We start from the raw sequence: 20,303 nt of genomic DNA, 5'->3' as shown, positions 1-20,303 counted from the left end.
AGTAGACGATTAGTTTAGTGAGATATGCAACTTTCAATTAACTTCCATGCAATAAACACCTTATTAAATCGTATGGTTGATCCTGTATACAATAATTTCCAACCAACCAAATTTATTTGAAATGAAAAACAAGAGAACAAGTGAGAAAACCGCATTGGAAAAATTGTTTTTTCTTAGTACGAATGACTTAATACCCTTTGTATTAACTGATTTACAACTTATTCCATTAAAACAAAAGAGCCAACCATGATTCCATCAAGAGTTTTGTTAGCCCAAGCCAAGAATGTTAAACCAAAGTTCACGTATCCAGTAGAGATGACTCCATTGTTTGCTGCAGTTGGTATTGCAGTCGTTTCCGCAACCTTTTTCACATACAGACATTTTGCCAATGATAAAGAATTGAGATTATGGAAGAACGCTGACTTATCAGAATTGAACAAAGTTTTGGACAAAGCTGAAGACGAAAAGAAGTAGAGATTTAGCTATCTTGATGCCAATTCACATTCATTAATAACGTTCCAAAAAAAAGAATTAAAAAATTTCGTCATGACCATTTATTTTGCTACATTGGGATGCCATTGTTGTGGCTAGCGACAAAGCATTCATCAGTTTTGTTATTTATCTAGTTAATTGTTACAATTTTATAGGAAATTAAACCGTTGGTTGATTTGAAATATATAATTTGCAATTCACTATATACATGGTAAAATTTCGTTATCTCTTCTCAATTGACCGAGGACATGATTCTGTTCTCGTGCTCATTTTCAATGTTGGTATAATAGTCTAGCACTTCAGGTGTTTGATCTAAATTATCAAGAGCTCTATAATACCCTTTTGAATACTCCTCAGGAAATTGAACCTCTCCATCCTTATTTGCTAAATATCTCACTGCACTTTCATGCAATTTATACCCTTTAGAACTAAGCTCATTACTGACTCTATGGATCTCTAACGGGTCACAAATGATACGATAAAATTTGTACTTTTTATCTGGAATAAATTCATCTGGAAATTCAACCTCTTCAAGGTCTTCGGCACCCAAATCTAATGCAACTTCAAAGACATCATCAAATGTCTCATCTGATCCAGCTTTGGGTTCAATAAGTATCTCTCCCTTTTTCTCAAACATAAAATTACATGGACTTAATGATGCTTGAAAATATGCCATAGCCGATTTGACTCTCATAACCGTACGTGCTTTGTTATCAGTAATAGCAGAGACTATAACTGCAACACCACCAGGTCCCATGAATTCATAAGTCACTTCCGTCTGGTTAGCTGAGCCATCATTTAGCTCACCAGCACCCCTTTTGATTGCATTTGAAACAACTTGCTTTGACACGTTGAGTTTCTTGGCCTTTTCTAATAGCTGGTCCAAGCTTGCATTGGCTTCTTTACCTCCTATTCGTACACAACTTTCTATCTTGGTTGCAATCAATGTTGCTTCTTTGGATTTTTTTGCATCATTCTTAGCTTTGTCATGTCTAATATTAGCCCACTTGGAATGACCCGCAAATCTAATATGAACGCAGCTCCATTTCGGGAAAGCCAGGGGGCGATAGATGGGACAGCAAAGTGGACGAAAAATTGGTCGTATCATTATCAAAGAACTTGATTTAAATAACTGATGAAAATTTATTTCCATGAGAAACTTTATCAGCGTTTATCGTTTTTGGCCGAAAAACATTTCCCACAGGTCAGAGTTCAACAACAGGCACAACCAATTCAATTCATTCACATACTATCAGGCAAACACATCAAAGATGAGTTCCGGAAGTGAAGCAATGACAAAGCGTAAATTGATCGCTACAATTGCCGATGAAGACACGGTAACAGGCTTACTTCTTGCTGGAATTGGTCAAGTATCCAACGAACCAGGTAAAGAAACCAATTTTCTTACCGTGATCCCAGGAAAGACTTCAGTTGAAGATATCGATGAGGCTTTTGAAACATTTACCAAAGAACGTGATGATATTGCTATTTTATTAATAAATCAACATTTGGCCGATTTAATAAGATATAAAGTTGATAGTTATACAAATGCGTTTCCAGCAATATTGGAAATACCTTCTAAAGACCATCCGTATGATCCAGAGAAGGATTCAATATTGAAGAGAGTTAGAAGATTGTTTGGAGAATAGAGAATTGAGTATTAGTTGATTCATAGATTAACTTTATTACGAATTTAATAAGATATTTGTTTACCGATGTGAGGAAATCGATTGGTTTTACATTCGTTCTACTTATTTTTTTTATTATTCTTCTTTTTCTTCTTTCCACCATTTCCGGCTGGGGCAGGTGTGTTTTCTTTAGAAGTTGGCTCGTCGACACTTTCCTCGTCATTCTCAGCATTGCCCGTCTCTTCCTTCCGTTTTTCATCTTCATGTTGGTCCCTTTCTTCTTCTGCCTCCTTCTTCAGTTTTTCCCTTTCTTCTTTTAACTCCTCTTTTTCTTCCTTTTGTTCAAATTTTTCCTCCTTGATTTCATTCTCTGCTTCTCTTTCCTTCTTCTCTTCTTCATTTGCTTCCTTCTCTTCTTTCAACTTCTGCTTTTCCGTGTCAGTTGTGTCATCCTTTGAGGGAGCCTCTGTTGGTTCTGAATTTTCCGTGACCTCGCCCTCGACAGGATGGTCGGTTACTTTGGTTTCTACTTCAACAACACTCTCATCATTGATAGGCACTGCTTCGAAGGCATCATCTATGCCCTCTTTCAATGCCTCGGAGGAAGCAGCAACCTGTTCTGCCTCGTTATTGGTGTCTTGATCCCCTTTTTTAGAGTTATCCCCTTCATTAACGTGTTCAAGAGTTTCATTTACTACTTGGGCTGAGTTGGGGATGGCGGTAGAAATTTCTGTGTCATCAACTTCAAGCTTTGTTAAGTTGGTATCTTGCTTCTCAAGAGGTTCATCATTTTCGTTATATGTGATCGTAGGCTCAGCAGCTTCCGCATTCTCCAAATTCTGCTCTTTCTCCTCTTTAGCTGGTAGTGGTGGCAAGTCCGACTTACTTGACTCAATTGGTTCAGTTGTATCGTTCAAAGTCACCTCTGGAATGGCGGAAGTAGCAGCTGCTCCATTGGCTGCACCCACCTGTGTAGCCGTCTCTCCACCTGATGATCTACTCTTATGACTGTCTCCCCAATAATTCTTAGCAAATAAGTCAGGCAATACACAATCCTTGATATAGAAATCACGAACGCCAACAATTCTTCGCTCACGTTCGCATGCTTTGATCCATTCAGGTCTGATTATAGGAATATTCATATCGTTAGCTTTAGCATATTCTGGATTTTGCTTATTTTCTCTCGTACACAAGAAATGTGTCGTATCAACTTTGACTTGATGTTGTGCTGGATGTTTCGCTCCAATTTTGACCAAAGTTTCTTCAATGTCCTCTGCAGTAAATGGATCATTGGGACTGAAGTCGCCAAGACATACTGTTATACCAGAAAGATCAGTCATCTTGTGAGTATTAACTTCAACTTCATTACTCCAAAAAATGCCAGCTGTGGTGTCCAATCTTAATTGAAATTTAAAACTCTTATCAACAGGTAAACCGGAAAGTTTTGACGTTTTATTATTCATTGGTTGTGGAATAGACCCCAATTTTTTGCCATCTTTAAACAAAATCAAATTTTTCAAATTAGAAGTACCTAAATTCAAAGTATCCCATTCTAAAACACATGAAGTTTGAGTTGTGTTTTTAATTTGTAAAACTGGTGCCTTTGGTGGGTGAGTTGCAAACGTTTGATAGATTTCATCTTGAATATTTTGAAATTTCAAATCTTCTTCTTTTTCACTTTCATGATCTTGGTCACATTTTAACTTGACTATAGATCCTGCTCGAACTCCATTTGGTAATAAGATTGTAGGAAACTCAATCAAATGATGATCTTTGGTTAATAAGAGTGCTAAAGAAGCATCTAATTTCCCTACTGTAAGTGATACCTCTACCATATTGATTACCTAAAAGCTTCTGCTAAATCAATGGAATGTGATGTCAGTAGGTGCAATTGAGGACACCTTTTCCAAATATGTTTCTTTTTTTCATCAACAAATCCACGCGCAAAAGCAAAATAATCTGGTAGCGCCGTGGTTATCACAGCCTTTACAGTTTCTACATCTCCAACATCACCAGAGCTATCAACAGAATAGGTTTATTAATTAATGTTACAAGTTTAAGTACAAAGCACAATCTATGTCCGTATTCCCATGGCCCTTAAGTCTTCGTTTATCTCTTCCTCGCTTGCTTTCCTCAAAAGCAACTCTTGGGTCGCTACTTCTTCTTGATTAATGGAAGACGTAACTGCAGAAGGGAACCCATGAAATTTCACCAATCCATTCAATACTCCCAATTGCTCATTCAAATTGTTTCGTTGTTGCACCAATTCGATAATTGCATTTTGCTTAATAGCTTTCTTGATCTTTGGCGCGACGGTTCCCATTACATCAGCAACATTTGCAGAGTTGGATACAGTCGCCTCTTCTTGTGCCAAAATTGACAGCGGTATGGCTGAATAGTTAAAGTCAGGTACAATTTGGTCTAGTTGATTTCTTTCTTTGTTGATCTTATACCACATTGATGTCGTTTCTGTAATCATTGCATTCTTAGTGTCCATAATATTTCGGAGATAGTTTTGATGTATAGATGTACGTGTTGCCATGGTTTCTTTATCCACACATTTTAGTCTATACGCCAAGTTTGCATTGGCTAGATTCAAGCTGTCTTGGTAAAAGCCATTGATTTTCTGGTAAATCTTAGATAGTTCAGGATGTGATCCATCTAAACATAGCTGTAATTCCTTTTCTAGTAAAACTAATTTATCGTCATATAGTTTGTCACGTACTTCGGCAAAACATTTCTCTATAGCTATCAATCCCTTTACCGCTAGCTCTCTTTGCTCATTGATGTCTGTGTCGTGTTCCTCTGCAACTGCTTCTTCGACGCCCTTTTCAACAATTTCTTGTGTATTGCTTTCCTCATCAGGATCAGCAGACTGCTTGACCTTTTCTTTTAGTTGCTCGTTGGAGGCCCAATTGTTCCTATCTTCAGTTTCACCTTCTTCTTCATCCTCATCTTCCTCATCTTCTGCTTCAGCCTCATTGTCTTCATCGTCAGGACTTATTTTTGTCGCAGCCTGTACAACAGTATTATCCACATCAATTTTGTCTTGATTGATATCTTTGGTTATACCGTTCAGATTGTTGCCTATGTTCTCAGTTTCCTCTATATTTTTAGTACTCTCTTGGTCAACGCCAAGTTCAATCTTTGCTTCCGTCTTTGGCTTCTTTCCACCTCTTGACTCAGATTCATCGTCCCCTGTCGTTGCTGTTCGTTTACGATTTATCAAATCGCTATCCTTGTGTGAATCCTTGGTATTGGCTTCACTTTCCCCTTTCGAACCTTTGAACGAATCTTCAGTCTTGGAAAATTCTTCATCTGAATCGCCATCAATTTCTTCCATTCTTGCCAACTCTGTCAACTCCGACAACGTTTGCAAGTCAGTTGGCTTTGTTAGATTTTCTCCATCTCGCTCATCCAAAAAGTCCATCTTGTCAGTTTCTGCTTCAGATTCATCATCACCCAAATCGCTCAACTCAGAACTTTCATAACTGTCCTTTCTTTGACGCGCAATTCCACCTAAATGAAAATCATTATGAGATCCTGGAGTTGGTATTTCGTGTGATGACTTCTTAGACGTTGCCTTGTCTCCTTCAATAATATTTTGTTGATGTGAATTCTGGCCATTCACACTGGCAGCCTCTGTAGGCTTACTCACCCCATTCTTGTCACCTAAGAATGCAGAATTCAAGTCCAAATCTGAGTCTGGTAAGCTCAAATCAAATGGAAGTGGGGATGTTGCAATTTCGGAGAGTGGTGACTCTTTGCTGATAGTCAAACGAGTGTTTTCGTCAATATCATCCACTTGATCTTCTTTGTCTGGATGAGACTTTACTTCTGTTTCAACATTCTGAGATGATGCCACTTCTGGTACCCCCTGTGAGGTCGTTACACTACCAGACACTGTCTGTGTTTCCACTTGCTCCATGTTGTTTCAAGATAAACGTGTGTTGAAAATAATCAAAACTTTTTAGATGGCACGACAAGATGTAATGCTATGTCAATCGATATGTGCGCAATTTACCCCTTTATGAACCTGAGTAGTAGTCTGACACGTCGTAATCACTCGTTTCTTTGATTAGCTCAAAGTATTTGATGTTAACGCAATAGATGTTTGTTTTGGAATGAGTTGATTAAAAAGTGTTCTGCAGTACTTGTATTCTGTAAAAAACTATGTATAAGTCTTGATAAAAGCAGTTACAGTGATGGTTTTGAAAGTGTCGGGTTGTGTGGTCTCTGACTAAAGGGTCGCTTTGTATTAAAACTTTTGTATAAAACTGTTGAAAGATTTGAAAGTGGAATAATTGTACAATTTGTTTATTGTGTGTTGGAATAAAGAAAACAGAAGGCATAGGATTATATGCAGGTATACATAGGATTTATGTCAAAAACATCCATTTAGAGTATAGACAGATAGCTTAGAATTACCGATAACTCATTTCTTGGGGTTACAGTTGGTTCCGTCTTATAATAATTGAACTAAATGTAGGAATAAGCCATTCCGATACTGGGAAATCGCCTCTTGTACCTTTAAGCCGCACCATCTCTACTAAAATGAGATGAAATTTCCTTTTTGGGAATTATCAAATTCCATAATAATTTTTTCCTCATCTTTCCACATCTCATCTCATATAGCTCCCCTTTAACGTACTTTGATATAATCACATACATTCCACATAATGTCTGGTTTTACTTCGTTATTTGCTAAATCCAGTGATAAATATGATCTGTCTATAAGTGAGTTGTTCAAAAACTCTGCAGACGGACCCATTTCAAAAGACCAACTCATTGAAAAGAAGAGGACAATCGTTGATATACCCAACCCAAAAAAACATAAACATACAGAGAAGGACGTAAGTGGAAATGAAGATGATGAAGAGGCTAAATCCAGTGACTTAAGTGAAGAATCAGAAGAGCAAGAAGAAGAGGAAGAAATTGAAGAGGAGAGACTTATAAAAAAGACCAAAAAGAAGGATGAAAACGACAACTTGGAAGCCAAGTACTTTGAACAGGTGATGAGATCTGAAGAGCAGGAAGATACAGCAAAGGATGAAGATGAGTCTAAAGAGGAAAAAGTTTCAGATGAGGGGACGCCATCCGTCGAAAAAGAATCCAAAAAGACGAAAGCAGCACAAACGATAGATTTCAAGGAGGAAGAATTGGAAAAAGCAGAAAGAACTGTGTTTGTAGGAAATGTTCCAAGTGATGTGATAACATCAAAGACAACCGCTAAGAACTTTAAGAAGCTTTTCAAGGAATTTGGCAAAATTGATTCCATTAGATTCAGATCCATTTCCTTTGGGGAAAGTTTACCAAGAAAAGTTTCATTTGCTAAGAAGAGTTTGCATGAATCAAGGGATTCTGTAAATGCTTACATTGTCTTTGCAGAAAAACTGGCATCATTGACTGCAAAGAAGTTGAATGCAACTGTTTTTGAAAACCATCATCTTCGAGTTGATCATGTTGCCCACCCGGCACCAAAGGATAATAAGAGAACTATATTTGTTGGTAATTTGGATTTTGAAGAAAAAGAGGAAAGTTTGTGGACTTACTTCAATGACAAATTAGACAATGATGTCGAATCAGTTAGAATTATACGCGATTCGAAAACTAATATGGGTAAAGGGTTTGCGTTGGTTCAATTCAACGACACATTGACTGTAAACAAGGCGTTGATGTTGAATGATAAACCAATGAAGGTCACTTCCGGTAACAAAAAAGCACGTAAATTGAGAATATCAAGAGCCAAATCAAATGCCAAACCATCATTAATGTCACCCAATCATATTGAAAACGTCAAAAAAGCGTATGCGTCAAACAAATCCCGTGAGCAACAAAGTCTAACCGATAATCAAAGGACAAAATTGGGTAGAGCTCAAAGTGTATTGGGTAAAGCTGATAGATCAAGGGTCGGAAAGCCAAAGAAAGTAATTATTGAAGGTGAAAGAGCAACTAAAGGTCTGAAAATTTCTGGTATTAAGGGATTAAAGAGTGGGAAAGTAAAGAAACCAAGAATTAGAGATAGATCTACTAAATTCAAAAATGAGAGAGAAGCTATGAAGAAGGAGGTGAAGAAGTAAATTCATAGAAATAAAGATGTAATTACAATGCAATGACGGGGCCGTAGATGTAAATCTTTTAATGGAATTTGGTGTTGATTTCTGGGTAAATACCAAATTGTATCAAGTTGCAAATGCTTCAAGTCTTTTAAAACATTTTGAAGTAAAACTCTTGCCAAAGTTCATTCGTCTAACAACTCGAAGAGAGAAAGAGAGAGAGACATTGTTCAGCCAAGTTTGAATGTTACACAACTTACAATCTCGGGCTATTCAACAGAACACTTAGGACAATAGAATCATAAGTATAAGAACATAGGGTTGTTATTTTTGTCAAATTTGTTGTGCCATTCATTGATGTGGCACTTTCGTGTTGAAGAGCGGAAAAGTTCAACACACAAAACCCCATCTCCAATTGGAAAAATATATTCCGCATTCAAAAAATATCCTTTACCGAACGGAGTTAGTTCCAGATTGAGAATACAAGTAGTTTTCATGAACATCTTTATGAAAGAGCAACACACTATTGTATAATGACGTAGGTTACCAGAAAGAAAATAACAAGATGTCTTTTCATATACTTCAGTTGCCTCACTGTTTCAACTGTTGTTGTGAGTGAGTGAGTGTGGCACGTAAGGCACTAATTATATTTTTTCTGTATGTTTGTGTGTTATCATAAGACTCTTTTTGATAACCACTACTATGATTTAATTTACTATAAATAGACTCCCCTAGTCCTCATGCTATTTTACACTTAAATCCTGGCCTTTTTTCTTCTTTTTTTACATTAGAATCTCCTTTATAAATCACTTCTCAGAATCTACACCATTTCTGTCGCATCTAGATGTCTTACTTGAAGATTCTGTTACTTGGAGATAAATCACAAAAAATGACTGCTACTACTAAAGATCAAACTGAACACCAAATTACCACAGAACCATTTGACGAAGAGGTGGATAGATTTGCTGCTGTATTCAAAGGTCTTGAACAAATCAATTTGGATTCTGATAAAGGTGAAATCAATCCAATATCTAAAACAATTTTAGAGTCTTGGGAAAGTGATTTTCAGGCTCTGACAAAAAACATCTTGACTCAAAATGCTTTGGCTAATACTGCTGTTGATAAGGTTATTGCTAATTCTGATTCAAAGACAAGATTGAAAGATAGGTACTTGTTTAATGTCACTGTCGATACAATTGGATCTCCTTCTTTTGCCAATAACCAAAAATCATCAGGTAGATGTTGGATTTTTGCTTCATCAAATGTATTTAGAGCTCATGTCATTAAGAACTATGATTTGAAAAATGATGAGTTTCAACTTTCACAAAGTTACTTGTACTTTTATGACAAGTTGGAAAAAGCAAATTTCTTTTTGGAGAATATTGAAGATACTTTTGATGAAGAATTGGACTCCAGATTGATCCAATTCTTGTTACGCGATCCAGTTGGAGATGGTGGACAATGGGATATGATTGTGAATTTGGTGAACAAATACGGTTTAGTTCCTCATGAGGTATTTCCTGACAACAGTCAATCCACCAGCTCTTCAAAATTGAATTATATTGTTACTGAAAAGCTTAGAGAATTTGCTTTGAAAATCAGAGAATTAAAATCATCAAAAGCTTCTGATAATGTACTTCGCCAGTTTAAATTGAGGGCTATGAAGACAATTTACAAGACATTGTCCTTGACTATTGGATCACCACCAAAGCCAACTGATGATTTTGTATGGGAATTCTTGGACAAGGATGGAAAATACAAACATTTTAAAACAAATGCATTGGATTTCTACAAAACACATGTCAAGTATGATGCTGAAGCTCATTTCTCATTGATTCATGACCCAAGAAACGACTATGATAAATTGTACACCGTTGATAGGTTGAATAATATTTATGGTGGTAAACCAATTGAATATGTTAATACTGAAATTGACGAAATTAAGAATGTTGCTATTAAGATGTTGAAAGACAATGAACCAATTTTCTTTGGTTGTGATGTTGGGAAATTTGGTGATAGAACTACTGGTGTTTTGGATAATACTGGTTATGATTACACCACAGCTTTTGATTTTGATTTGGAATTATCTAAGGCTAATAGATTGAAAACAGGTAGTTCTTTGATGACGCACGCCATGGTGATCACTGCTGTTCATATTGATCCATCTACTGATAAGCCTGTGAGATGGAAGATTGAAAATTCTTGGGGAGATGAAACTGGTAAGAAAGGTTGGTATATGATGACGGATGAATGGTTTAGTGAATTTGTTTATCAAATTGTCACCACAAAGAAATATGTCAGTAAAAAGACATATGATATTTGGAAGAACAAAGAGTTCAACACTTTGCCATATTATGATCCAATGGGATCCTTAGCTTAAAGTTTATAGTAGAGATTAGATATATTAAATGTGTAGCTTTGAATATAAGAGAGCTACCAGGGTGGAAATTGCGTAACTAAAATCAACTTTTTTTTTCAACCAAGTGTCCACTGGACTATACAGCCAATAGCTCAAGAATATGAGCCATAAAATCAAAAATGACACCAACTACCTGCTAAATGTGGAGGCTTTAACCAAAGGTCTACATGAAATCAGGGATCAATTCCATGACTCATCTTCACCAAATGATTTGCATGATTTAATTGACAAAATAGACAATATAACATCTACCATTGATTCCAAATTGGAAAGCTATGTCACTTTAAACAAAAAAAAACTACAACAAGACGTAAGTAATATAGATTTACTACGAGTGAGTAAACTATCCACAACCATCAAAAACGCGTCGAGTTTAACTCAAGTGCTTGCAAATGCTGATGAATTGGGGCATAACCTAACCTACAAGATAAAATCATTAGACCAAGAAATTGGTAACGTGAATGACACTTTAAACTACGTCGAAAACATTCAGCTATTAAAGAGCAACATCAACCAAATTAATTATGCTATCGAGGGTCAAAATTGGGAGTTGGCTGCTCAATGTATACACACTGTCAACAACAACATACCGCGAGGACTAATACGTGGCGAGTACGCATCAGCTGTTATTCCATCAACCAATGTTCCAGAACTACCCGAGGTTTGCATTAATAATTGGATCAAACAACTAGCTGTTGTGTTTCAAAAGCAATTCAATGATGCGGCATCAAAGAGAGATGTTGAACGCTTGACCAAATATTTCCAATTGTTTCCCTTGATTAACCAGGAAGAGGTTGGATTGAATTGTTATGCAAAATTCATATGTGAGGTCATTAGTGAATCATCAAAAAACTTGACTCAAACGATAAACAGTATTACATCATCTGATTTAAAGCCAGGTATTTTTGATACTGTGGCTATGCAGTTATTTGAGAATGTTTCCATGATGCTTTCACAACATGGTCCGTTGATTAAACGATACTATGCATCTACTTATCCAAATGCATTAATATACGTTGTCAACAAGTTGCAACGTGAAGTTGATTTACAAATTGGAGTTGTTGCCGATACGTTCTATGATGCTCGACGATTGGATAAGATGTTTCAAGATATCAAGCTATACAAATTCCCCGTTTTGTCCAAACGACTTGTGGATTTGCATGATCATGTACAAGATCAAGGTCGCATAAGTGAAGATTTTGAAAGCTTGGATGATCTTGTGCCTATTCGATATGTGGGGGATTTGATCTTAGAATTATCATTAATTTTGCATAGTTGGGCATTATACTGTAAATTCATTACTATTAAATATTTCCATCATTCAGAGTCATCCGATTTAAGCATGCCCCAAATCATTACAAAATCCAATTTTTCCAAAAAGATTAATGAAAAGCTTTTACCTGCATTTGAAACCTTGTATCAATTTTATTTTCGTCGCTCGTTGGAAAAATCAATCCAGATTGAAGAGTTGCCCGGTTTGGAATTGTACTTGAGACCCGCACCGCAATCGAAATCACCCGATCACCCTCCTTGTTCATCAGTCGTTGAGGATTTAACTTTGATTTTGAACAATACCTTGAGAAATGTAATTCAGTCGGGATTCCCTACATCGGTGAAGGCTTTTGTAACAGAGAGTTTTCGAGTTATACAACAGGATTTAGTCAACGGGTATTTTATTCGAAATCTTAACGATAATCAACCAAAGTATAATCAGTCCTTGTCGTTGTTGAGTGAGGATGGTGACTTAGCTAGCCCTCGGGCTACATCAAGGAGCAGTACTCCAGAGCCGCATGGAAGTACAGCAACTGCTACCTCTTTAGCCACTAATGCTGGATTTTTTAAAGGTGCATCAAGTGCATTTGGTAGTGTTGTCAGTGGATCAGGTGCAATTGTCGGAAGCTTGCAAACTACATCGTCCAATAGTCCCAAATTAATGAACTTTATCATTTACTTGAATTCAATGGGAATTGCTCAAGAATACTTTACCAAAATCATAAACAATATCAAGTCACAAGCGCCATCCGATACCGGGTTTATCGAGACTAATTTTCCTTTTGGAAAGGACGCGGAAAAGATTAGGACTATATTAAGTCAAGACTTATTGGATCCATTTATTTCCATTAGCAATAAGATCTTAAACGAGAGTCTCATTAACTTGTACAACCAATCAATCAGACAACGTTTAATCACCATGGTCAATGACTTAGTAACAGATACCAACGACTCCAACTACATTTTATACTCCACAAATCAAGTTAATGATCCATCACTACTCATTAGATTCAAATCTAATTGGTCATCATTAACTAAACCGTACTTGCAAACATTGCATCAACCAGTGTGGCATAAACTCTTACGATTAATCGTGGTCAATTTGGTCAATTTAATTGAACGTAAATTACATCTTGCTTTAAAGAAATTCAATATTAATGAATTGGGATCAGTTAAATTGGAAAAAGATATGAGCTTTGTTATAAATGAAGTTTGTGAAGATAATTATCAATTAAGGGAGAAGTTTGTTAAATTGACACAATTGGTTTTACTTGTTGGTATGGATGATGAAGAATATGAAGAAAGTAAACAACCAATGATTGAACATGTAAAGAGTGATGATGAGGAAGAAGAGGAGGAATACTCCGGAATCAATTGGATCTTGACTCCGCAAGAAAGAGAACAAATACGTAGTTATAGAGTATAACCTTTCGTAAATATAACTTCATTGATCTATTAATTAAACCTATACAGCTATTGCATTACTACTCGTAGCTTCAATTTGACCATATCCATTGTCATTACTCTCATCATGGGCTTCCTTTTGGGTTACTCTGATTGGATCTGGCTTTATCCTCAAATACAAATTATGATGGTCAAATTTGGGATGGGTGTGTTCACATTCTGGTCCCTTTGGACAAAATCCTGCCATATAATACGGACATACCGTCCTTCTCACATGCCGATTCTTACAATTGGGACCCTCGGCACAAAATCCAGCATTATAATTCATACATTCAGGAATCTTCAGTTGTGGATCAATGTGTTGATACAAACATTCACTACCTTGAGTACAAAATCCATTTTTGGAATAGAACAAACATTCAGGCATCTTGCGTAGATTATATTCATGGAGAAATTCACAATGATCACCTTTTTTACATAAACCACGTAACCAATGTTTACATACAACTTTATTGGAATACATTTGGGACACATGTTTGTTGGGGCAATTTGAGCCTAGTGGGCATGACGTCTGGGGATTGTGTGGATTGTAGAGGGGACATATTGGCCTGTCTGGGTTCAAACCAAAGTTGTATTCGTTTCGTAGAAAAGTTTCGAATTTGAATCGATGGTTTTGATAGTTTGGGTGTATTATTGGATTCAGACTAAGCATAATTATGATTATTCGATGTCCTTTACTGTAGTTAGATACAATAAGTTCGAGCTTGTTCAAGTGTAAAGGAGTGGATAGAGATTCTGATTACTAATTTCGATGTTCATCAAAATAAATATCAGAAGTTGTGTTATATGCAGGATTTAAAACACTACTACCATCAAATGAGAAAAAAGATGTACAACTGAAAGCTCAATACTTTTCATTACTCTATTATCTACTTGACATTCTTCAACTTCTGTGCACAGCCGTAGTGTATGATAGAATCATCACTAGATACTGTGAAATAACCATATCCCAATCGTTCATTACAAATTGAACATTTTTGTTTACTTGATGTGATTTTATAGCCTTCATCTTGTAAGTTGAGCACCTTGTGCTTTAGATTGGTTGAGCCCACTTTGTACAATTGAGAACACATTCTAGATTCGTGCACCTTGTTGTTGACATTCTGGATCTGGCTCAGTATATATTGCGTCAATTTCTTTATTGGGAAGCTAGGAGGAAGAAGTTCAAAGACTTTGTGAATTGATAATTTCGATCCTTCTTGAGATAGCAAAGTTGATATGTCATCAACATTTTCACTGAAATCGACTAGCAAATCCTCAAGCAATTTATGAAACAAGTTTGTGCCTAAAGTGTCCCCATTTGGTTTATCATATATTGTTGAACAATACTTCATTGCAGCATCCAAGTCGTTTAATTGATTGTACAATACATCAATCGCTTTTTCGTGTTCTTCAAGTCTCTTGTAAACAAAGACCGTTAACCTTAACATCCTATCCTCGGTGGTTGGAATGTCTTTCAACACTGGCCAAGGATCATAAAACTCACTAAGCTGCAATATTTCACAAAGTTTCTTGTAATATTCATCAATTTTCACCTCATTCTTTATTTCCCTTAAATACAAACAGCAAAGCTTAGTTTCAAAAGTACTGAAAAGTTTTGTTCTTTTCAATCTATCCTTTACATCACTTTCATACAATAGCCACTCCAAATATCTAATGGCAGTGGCATAATCCTTTTTCTTGATGAAAAATTGATATATCATTTCGGGGTCGTAACTCTCACATTCATAAGAGTCATTCATGAACAATTTCTCGCTATTCAGTGCGTCTGCGTCAATGACCCATTTCGCATATTCCAAAATTAACAGCAAGTGGTCATTTGTCAATTTCAGCAAATACTGTACTGTCAATCGAGGACTTTTGATAAAATCATCATGAACATTGTCGTCTTCGTTGGAATGATTAACTTGTGTTTCGTCGTGAGCTAAATTGTACATCATTTCCAACGCTTCCTTGTGCAAACCGCGCCCATAATAAAAGTCAAGCAACTCTTTGATGAAATTTGGCTGTTTGAGATTCCTTTGCTGTATATGGTTATGCACATTACTCATCAAACATTGATGAACAATTTTAGAGTCACATTTGTTATTGGGTAAACGTAACAATGGGCCGAGTAACATGGGCTTACAATAAAAATAACAAAGGAATAATGAGGTGTCGATAATTTTAGAAACCTGCTCCAATTGATTTTCCACTGGAGGATATATATCAATCGGCTCGAGCTCAACATTTCTCCACTGTATGGTTCGTTTGTCATGAAACTGTAGCAATATCCGTCTTTGTTGTGTTAGGTAAATGATCAAGTTATTGACAGCTTTGGCAAATTTTCGAGAACTTTGTACTTTGAGGGACCTTTTAACGGGCTTGATGGACTTTCTAGTTGTAGCATCGGTTTCATATTCAGATTCGGTTATTGGGTTCAATTCCAAGTCCTCTGTTGTAATGTGTTTCACAGGGTTCAGTGTTTTTAGTATGTGAGTATCCTTTGCATTTATTTCATCACCATCAAGTCTAATTTCAGCGTTCAAGAAGTTCGGGAACAATGCAAGAATATCACGGAATGAAAGTAACCATTCTGATCCAATTTCAACCAAAGACTCGTGATACTTTGAATACGCTTCAAACAAATATATTGCCTTTAGCTTGTATAATTCACGAAGCTTCAATTCTTTTGATTTGGTGGTGTTAAAGAAATCACCACTTTCAGCTGGTAATAGAGTCACAAGCTGGATAGCCTTGTCTAATCCAGTAAGTTTCAAATCATTATCTGGTTGTCTTGTTGTACCCAGAACCCTACCACTTATTCCCAAGTACTGTGTCAATTGTTGTTGATACGCAACCACACTAAATTGGAATATGTTTGATCCAGATGCCAAGATCAAAGCTGAGCCATTAAAGTCTGCCACAATCAGATTGGACATGATGTGATGCAGAAACTTCTGGATAATTGAACCCTTTATATCCACGACCTCCATTCTTTTCGAGTAGATAGCAACCAAATACATCGGGCTAATGAACACTACCGCTAACGGAACCGATGACAATTTTATAGGAGAATTTGAAATTTCACTATTTCGCTTGTCAAGCTGAACAACAGTGGTATCTTTGATGAGAAGAATAAGATCACCTTCTGTAGGCAAAGTCCTGACCAAAGGATCTGATGCTGATAATCCAAAATAGGTGAATGATGTTGCGTGAGTGAATATCTCCAGATGGCCACCTCCTGACAACTGACTAACCTCAAATGTGTTAATGGTTAGCAAAACGTAATCGCTTTCAATTCCTAGCAAAATCAGATTCTCATCGTAGATATTTATTGTTCGTATTCTATCTTTCAATGGAATCTCCTTGACTTTTTTAAACTGAAGAACATTACGAGATTTATTTGATATCGACAAAAATAGCAACTTTTTTCTATATCCAATGATCAAAAAGCGACTGCTGTCGTGCTTCACATATAAAGGGTTGGCAAATTTAGTCTCTTCAAGAGAGTAAATTAGATTGGTATGACTCCCCACAAGTTCGTAAATCTTCAACGACGAAATACTAGTAATCAAAACAATGGTCTTTTGTGAATTGGGTTGTGGACTCACAATTGGAAGCAATTGAATAATTGAAATAGCTGAACCATCCGTGGTAAGGTTTTTGAATGTAGCTGACAATGTGTATCCATGATTTTCTGAAAATAAGTTGCGAGTGTCAGCGTAGGACTTTAATGATCGAACAGATCTTGTCGCCAGGGACTGAATCGTGGCTGCAGCGGTATTGATGGTAGGATATTCTGGTTGCTTGTCGAGATCTGACTGCCCCAATGTAGTAAAAACAAGTAAATCTCCATTGCTACACCCGACGTAGATTTGATTTTCAACTTGAAGCACTGATGTTGCTTTACTATTGTTTTGACGTGAGTGAGGTATTCGTATCCTAGTCGATGGCTCAAGGATGTCTATATTCATTTCATGTTAGGGACAAGTCTATCGGTCCTACAGCGATTGCAAATGTAAAGCTTTCAAGAATACAAAGTTTTGTCGTCACATACAAAATGTCTATAAACGGTAGCGTCATATTCATCCTACAAAATAAAATTGATTACACTGGAACAGTATTTGACCGCTTCATCCATCTTCTCATTCATCTCTTGGCTAACTTGGGTGTATTCATTCAATGTAATACGCAAATCTGATGATTCTTCGGTTTGGTGGACAATGTCTCCGTGAACTTTGAAGTATAGTGAAAATATGGTTTCTATAAGCTCGAAATTTGTATTACCCTTTAACCCAATGATCAATGCCCTGATAAAATTTGTCATCTCTTGATAAGGTGGCTGTGAATTTAAAGATCTAATTTCGAGGTCCAAGGTTGCGGGAGATAACTTGACAAGATACTCCAAGAATGAAGCATAGTCATTTCTTTCTGCAGAAGATCTCAACGACTTTGTAAACTCACTTTCAAAAGAGTGCCCATTCGCCTCGCTCAAGGATAAGAGCCTACTATCTTCTTTAGCAGATCCTTGCACTTCTTTGTGTTGCAGACCTTCAGCAACTGAGGCCCTGTCACCTACCGCTTCACCGCTCAAGCTCAAAAAGAATGGGGCCTTTTCTGGTTTCTTGATTGCTTCTTTGGGCTTGTTGTTTTGCTTGATAGCATCCAAATGAATCAAAGTGGTGAATTTAGTTCTTGGGCCTAAGGACAACGTTATTAAACTTTCATTGATTTGACTTTTAGAGTCATACTTCCCTAAGGCGTATTCGTCTTTGTCTTGTTCCTCATCTAAAGCACCATCTAATATAGTTGATCCACCGTCACCTGCTGCGTTTGGCAATAAAATCGTAGAAAACTCTTCCTCTTCAATATGTCTTGTTGATACCGGCTTAAATTGAGCACGGTTGGTCCATAACGATATACCGTTACCTGAAACGTGGGTCGTTGCGATTAAATCACCAAGAGGAGAAAATTTCACTGATGTGGCCACCACAGGCAACACAACTCCGTCAATACATCCACCTGTAGGCAAATCCCATGTTCTCAAAGTTGAGTCCAAACCAACGGATACAATCCATCTTCCATCTGGAGAAAAGTCCAAACCTGAAATTCGATTTGAGTGACCAATGAGTACTCTGACAACTTTTTGCGTGGTTACATCAATCACAACAATTGATAAATCGTCCAATGTACATGCTATCAAGTCTGATTGCTTGTGATATACCATAGAAGTAATTGGCGTATCTAGTTGGAGTTTTCCCAAGTATTTAGACTTACCAAAATCGTAGAAACCAACAATTCCGTCTAAACCACAGCTTACCATCTTTCTGTTCATTCCATCGATTGCAAGACCGGTCACGGCTTGTTTATGCAAAATGTACTTTTTCCTTAATAAGCCTGATTGTAAGTTGTAAACACCAATGCCCCCAAATGAGGAACCGACAAGACCAAAATTACCACATTGTGAAATGCAAACAGCTTTGCAAAAACCTTGATCAACGGTGTTCAAAACATTTCTTCCGACTCTTTTGGTAGAGGAGTCCCAAGTTCTAGCAAAAGGTTCATCCTTGTGTGCGGTTATTATGTTTTCCCAATCACCAGTTCTTGCCTCTGATGAGGAAACTGCAATAATTTCGGGGAATTTCTCCTTCAATGAAGCGATGACTCCTGCTTGTCTTTTTCCGTCCTTTGATTTGTGCATTCTCTGAGAGAACTCTTGTGCTTGCGCATCTTTTCTCAACGAAAAGCTCCAAAAGGACCGATCTCTGGAGGCACTTAATATAAAATGAGTCCTGTCTTCCTCGGGAAATGTTATAGCTACCGGTGGTGCCGAATGACCACCTCTTGATCTTAAATGACGTGGCGGTGTAATTATTGAGGAGTTTGTTGAAGTGAGACTAGGATCAAAGACAAATTCTTTCAAATGGTTATCACCACCATTGGTTAAAACAATAGGCTGTCCGTTCAAAAATTGTGCTTTTGCTACACCTCCAAATGACTCCTTGTGAGCGTTCCTTAATATATGCACACGACTATTTTTATCCAAGTCGTGAAAGTATAAATCCCCATTATTCAAACCAGCAACCAAATGCGGCTCACCATCTGTTCTGAACGAAATCGACGTCACTTTAAAAGATGATTCTGATCCTGATGTGGTAATCTTGTCTCCCAAGATCGTACCTTTTCTTAAATTGAAGATAAAAATATCACCAGTAGAAGTCCCAACAGCTACAATATCAAGTGCAGGAGCGCATTCAATGCAAGAAATATTTTCCTCGCCGAATTGATGTTGCGGTGATTTAAACAACACTTTACCCAGACGAACATTCACAATTAGAACAGAGGTGGTTGTAGCAACTGCAATTTTGTTCAAATATGTGGGTGGGTGCACAATTCCAACTATGTCTCCATCAACGCTGGCATTGACGGCCTTGAGGACAGAATATAATTCAGATGGATATTTCGACCCTTCAGACTTTTTGAATACCAATAAATCACCTTCAGTACTACCTGCTACAAGATACTCCCCAAAATAGCACAAGTGAGTAATGACACCAGTGGTTTCGCAAGTCAACGTCTTTTCTAATCTTCCTCGTCTGTAAACCCCAATTTCGTTGCCGTAAGCGGCAAAAACATAATGGTGATGAGTAGCAAAGCAGGTAATCTTGGATTTGGTTTGTGATTGAGATACAAATAATAAATGTAGTGTTGCCAAGTCGTAAATTTGAAATGTTCTTCCAGTAGATGTTACAGCGTAAAATGTTGATCCTAAGGTACCTATGGCAAACGGAGTTGAGTCTGTGACATTACCCAAGACTCTAAAGGGACTGAAAATCCTCGAAGGTTTTGGAGCTTTTTTTACAGCACTATCTCCCTCTATCTTTCTCTTCTTGTCGAACAATTCAACCATATTTAGATGTGATGCACTTGCGAAGAGTAAAAGTAAATTTGGTTCTTGATGCGATGAGTTTTATTACTGCAAAAAAGAAA

General features: G+C 37.0%; 11 protein-coding genes across 11 annotated transcripts; 5 read left to right on the top strand and 6 right to left on the bottom strand. All coding sequences in view use genetic code 12, as the record gives it.

The window, feature by feature from the left end:
- Positions 1-246: 246 nt before the first annotated feature.
- On the top strand, positions 247-474 carry CORT_0A10370 (hypothetical protein; the record flags this gene model as incomplete). Its single annotated transcript, XM_003866813.1, has 1 exon — positions 247-474. The coding sequence occupies one exon, from the start codon at positions 247-249 to the stop codon at positions 472-474; it is 228 nt and encodes a 75-aa protein (XP_003866861.1).
- A 250-nt stretch (positions 475-724) lies between these two features.
- Positions 725-1,645, bottom strand: CORT_0A10360 (hypothetical protein; the record flags this gene model as incomplete). The annotated part of the gene is made up of 1 exon (XM_003866812.1): positions 725-1,645. One exon carries the CDS (start codon positions 1,643-1,645, stop codon positions 725-727), a length of 921 nt encoding a protein of 306 aa, XP_003866860.1.
- CORT_0A10350 (Vma7 subunit of the V-ATPase complex) lies at positions 1,644-2,141 on the top strand (the record flags this gene model as incomplete). The annotated part of the gene is made up of 1 exon (XM_003866811.1): positions 1,644-2,141. One exon carries the CDS (start codon positions 1,644-1,646, stop codon positions 2,139-2,141), a length of 498 nt encoding a protein of 165 aa, XP_003866859.1.
- Positions 2,142-2,239: 98 nt separating this feature from the next.
- CORT_0A10340 (Chs5 chitin biosynthesis protein) lies at positions 2,240-3,955 on the bottom strand (the record flags this gene model as incomplete). Its single annotated transcript, XM_003866810.1, has 1 exon — positions 2,240-3,955. The coding sequence occupies one exon, from the start codon at positions 3,953-3,955 to the stop codon at positions 2,240-2,242; it is 1,716 nt and encodes a 571-aa protein (XP_003866858.1).
- Positions 3,956-4,194: 239 nt separating this feature from the next.
- Positions 4,195-6,048, bottom strand: CORT_0A10330 (hypothetical protein; the record flags this gene model as incomplete). Its single annotated transcript, XM_003866809.1, has 1 exon — positions 4,195-6,048. The coding sequence occupies one exon, from the start codon at positions 6,046-6,048 to the stop codon at positions 4,195-4,197; it is 1,854 nt and encodes a 617-aa protein (XP_003866857.1).
- Positions 6,049-6,799: 751 nt separating this feature from the next.
- Positions 6,800-8,200, top strand: CORT_0A10320 (Nop12 protein; the record flags this gene model as incomplete). The annotated part of the gene is made up of 1 exon (XM_003866808.1): positions 6,800-8,200. One exon carries the CDS (start codon positions 6,800-6,802, stop codon positions 8,198-8,200), a length of 1,401 nt encoding a protein of 466 aa, XP_003866856.1.
- An 820-nt stretch (positions 8,201-9,020) lies between these two features.
- Positions 9,021-10,556, top strand: CORT_0A10310 (Lap3 aminopeptidase; the record flags this gene model as incomplete). The annotated part of the gene is made up of 1 exon (XM_003866807.1): positions 9,021-10,556. The coding sequence occupies one exon, from the start codon at positions 9,021-9,023 to the stop codon at positions 10,554-10,556; it is 1,536 nt and encodes a 511-aa protein (XP_003866855.1).
- Positions 10,557-10,695: 139 nt separating this feature from the next.
- Positions 10,696-13,293, top strand: CORT_0A10300 (Cog4 protein; the record flags this gene model as incomplete). The annotated part of the gene is made up of 1 exon (XM_003866806.1): positions 10,696-13,293. The coding sequence occupies one exon, from the start codon at positions 10,696-10,698 to the stop codon at positions 13,291-13,293; it is 2,598 nt and encodes an 865-aa protein (XP_003866854.1).
- Positions 13,294-13,332: 39 nt separating this feature from the next.
- On the bottom strand, positions 13,333-13,983 carry CORT_0A10290 (Yth1 mRNA cleavage and polyadenylation specificity factor; the record flags this gene model as incomplete). The annotated part of the gene is made up of 1 exon (XM_003866805.1): positions 13,333-13,983. One exon carries the CDS (start codon positions 13,981-13,983, stop codon positions 13,333-13,335), a length of 651 nt encoding a protein of 216 aa, XP_003866853.1.
- Positions 13,984-14,200: 217 nt separating this feature from the next.
- Positions 14,201-17,287, bottom strand: CORT_0A10280 (hypothetical protein; the record flags this gene model as incomplete). Its single annotated transcript, XM_003866804.1, has 1 exon — positions 14,201-17,287. One exon carries the CDS (start codon positions 17,285-17,287, stop codon positions 14,201-14,203), a length of 3,087 nt encoding a protein of 1,028 aa, XP_003866852.1.
- Positions 17,288-17,403: 116 nt separating this feature from the next.
- CORT_0A10270 (Utp21 U3 snoRNP protein) lies at positions 17,404-20,223 on the bottom strand (the record flags this gene model as incomplete). The annotated part of the gene is made up of 1 exon (XM_003866803.1): positions 17,404-20,223. The coding sequence occupies one exon, from the start codon at positions 20,221-20,223 to the stop codon at positions 17,404-17,406; it is 2,820 nt and encodes a 939-aa protein (XP_003866851.1).
- Positions 20,224-20,303: the final 80 nt, after the last annotated feature.

The sequence above is a fragment of the Candida orthopsilosis genome (assembly GCF_000315875.1).
Source record: "Candida orthopsilosis Co 90-125, chromosome 1 draft sequence".
Taxonomy (NCBI): domain Eukaryota; kingdom Fungi; phylum Ascomycota; class Pichiomycetes; order Serinales; family Debaryomycetaceae; genus Lodderomyces; species Lodderomyces orthopsilosis.
This window is presented reverse-complemented; position numbering and strand designations above follow the sequence as displayed.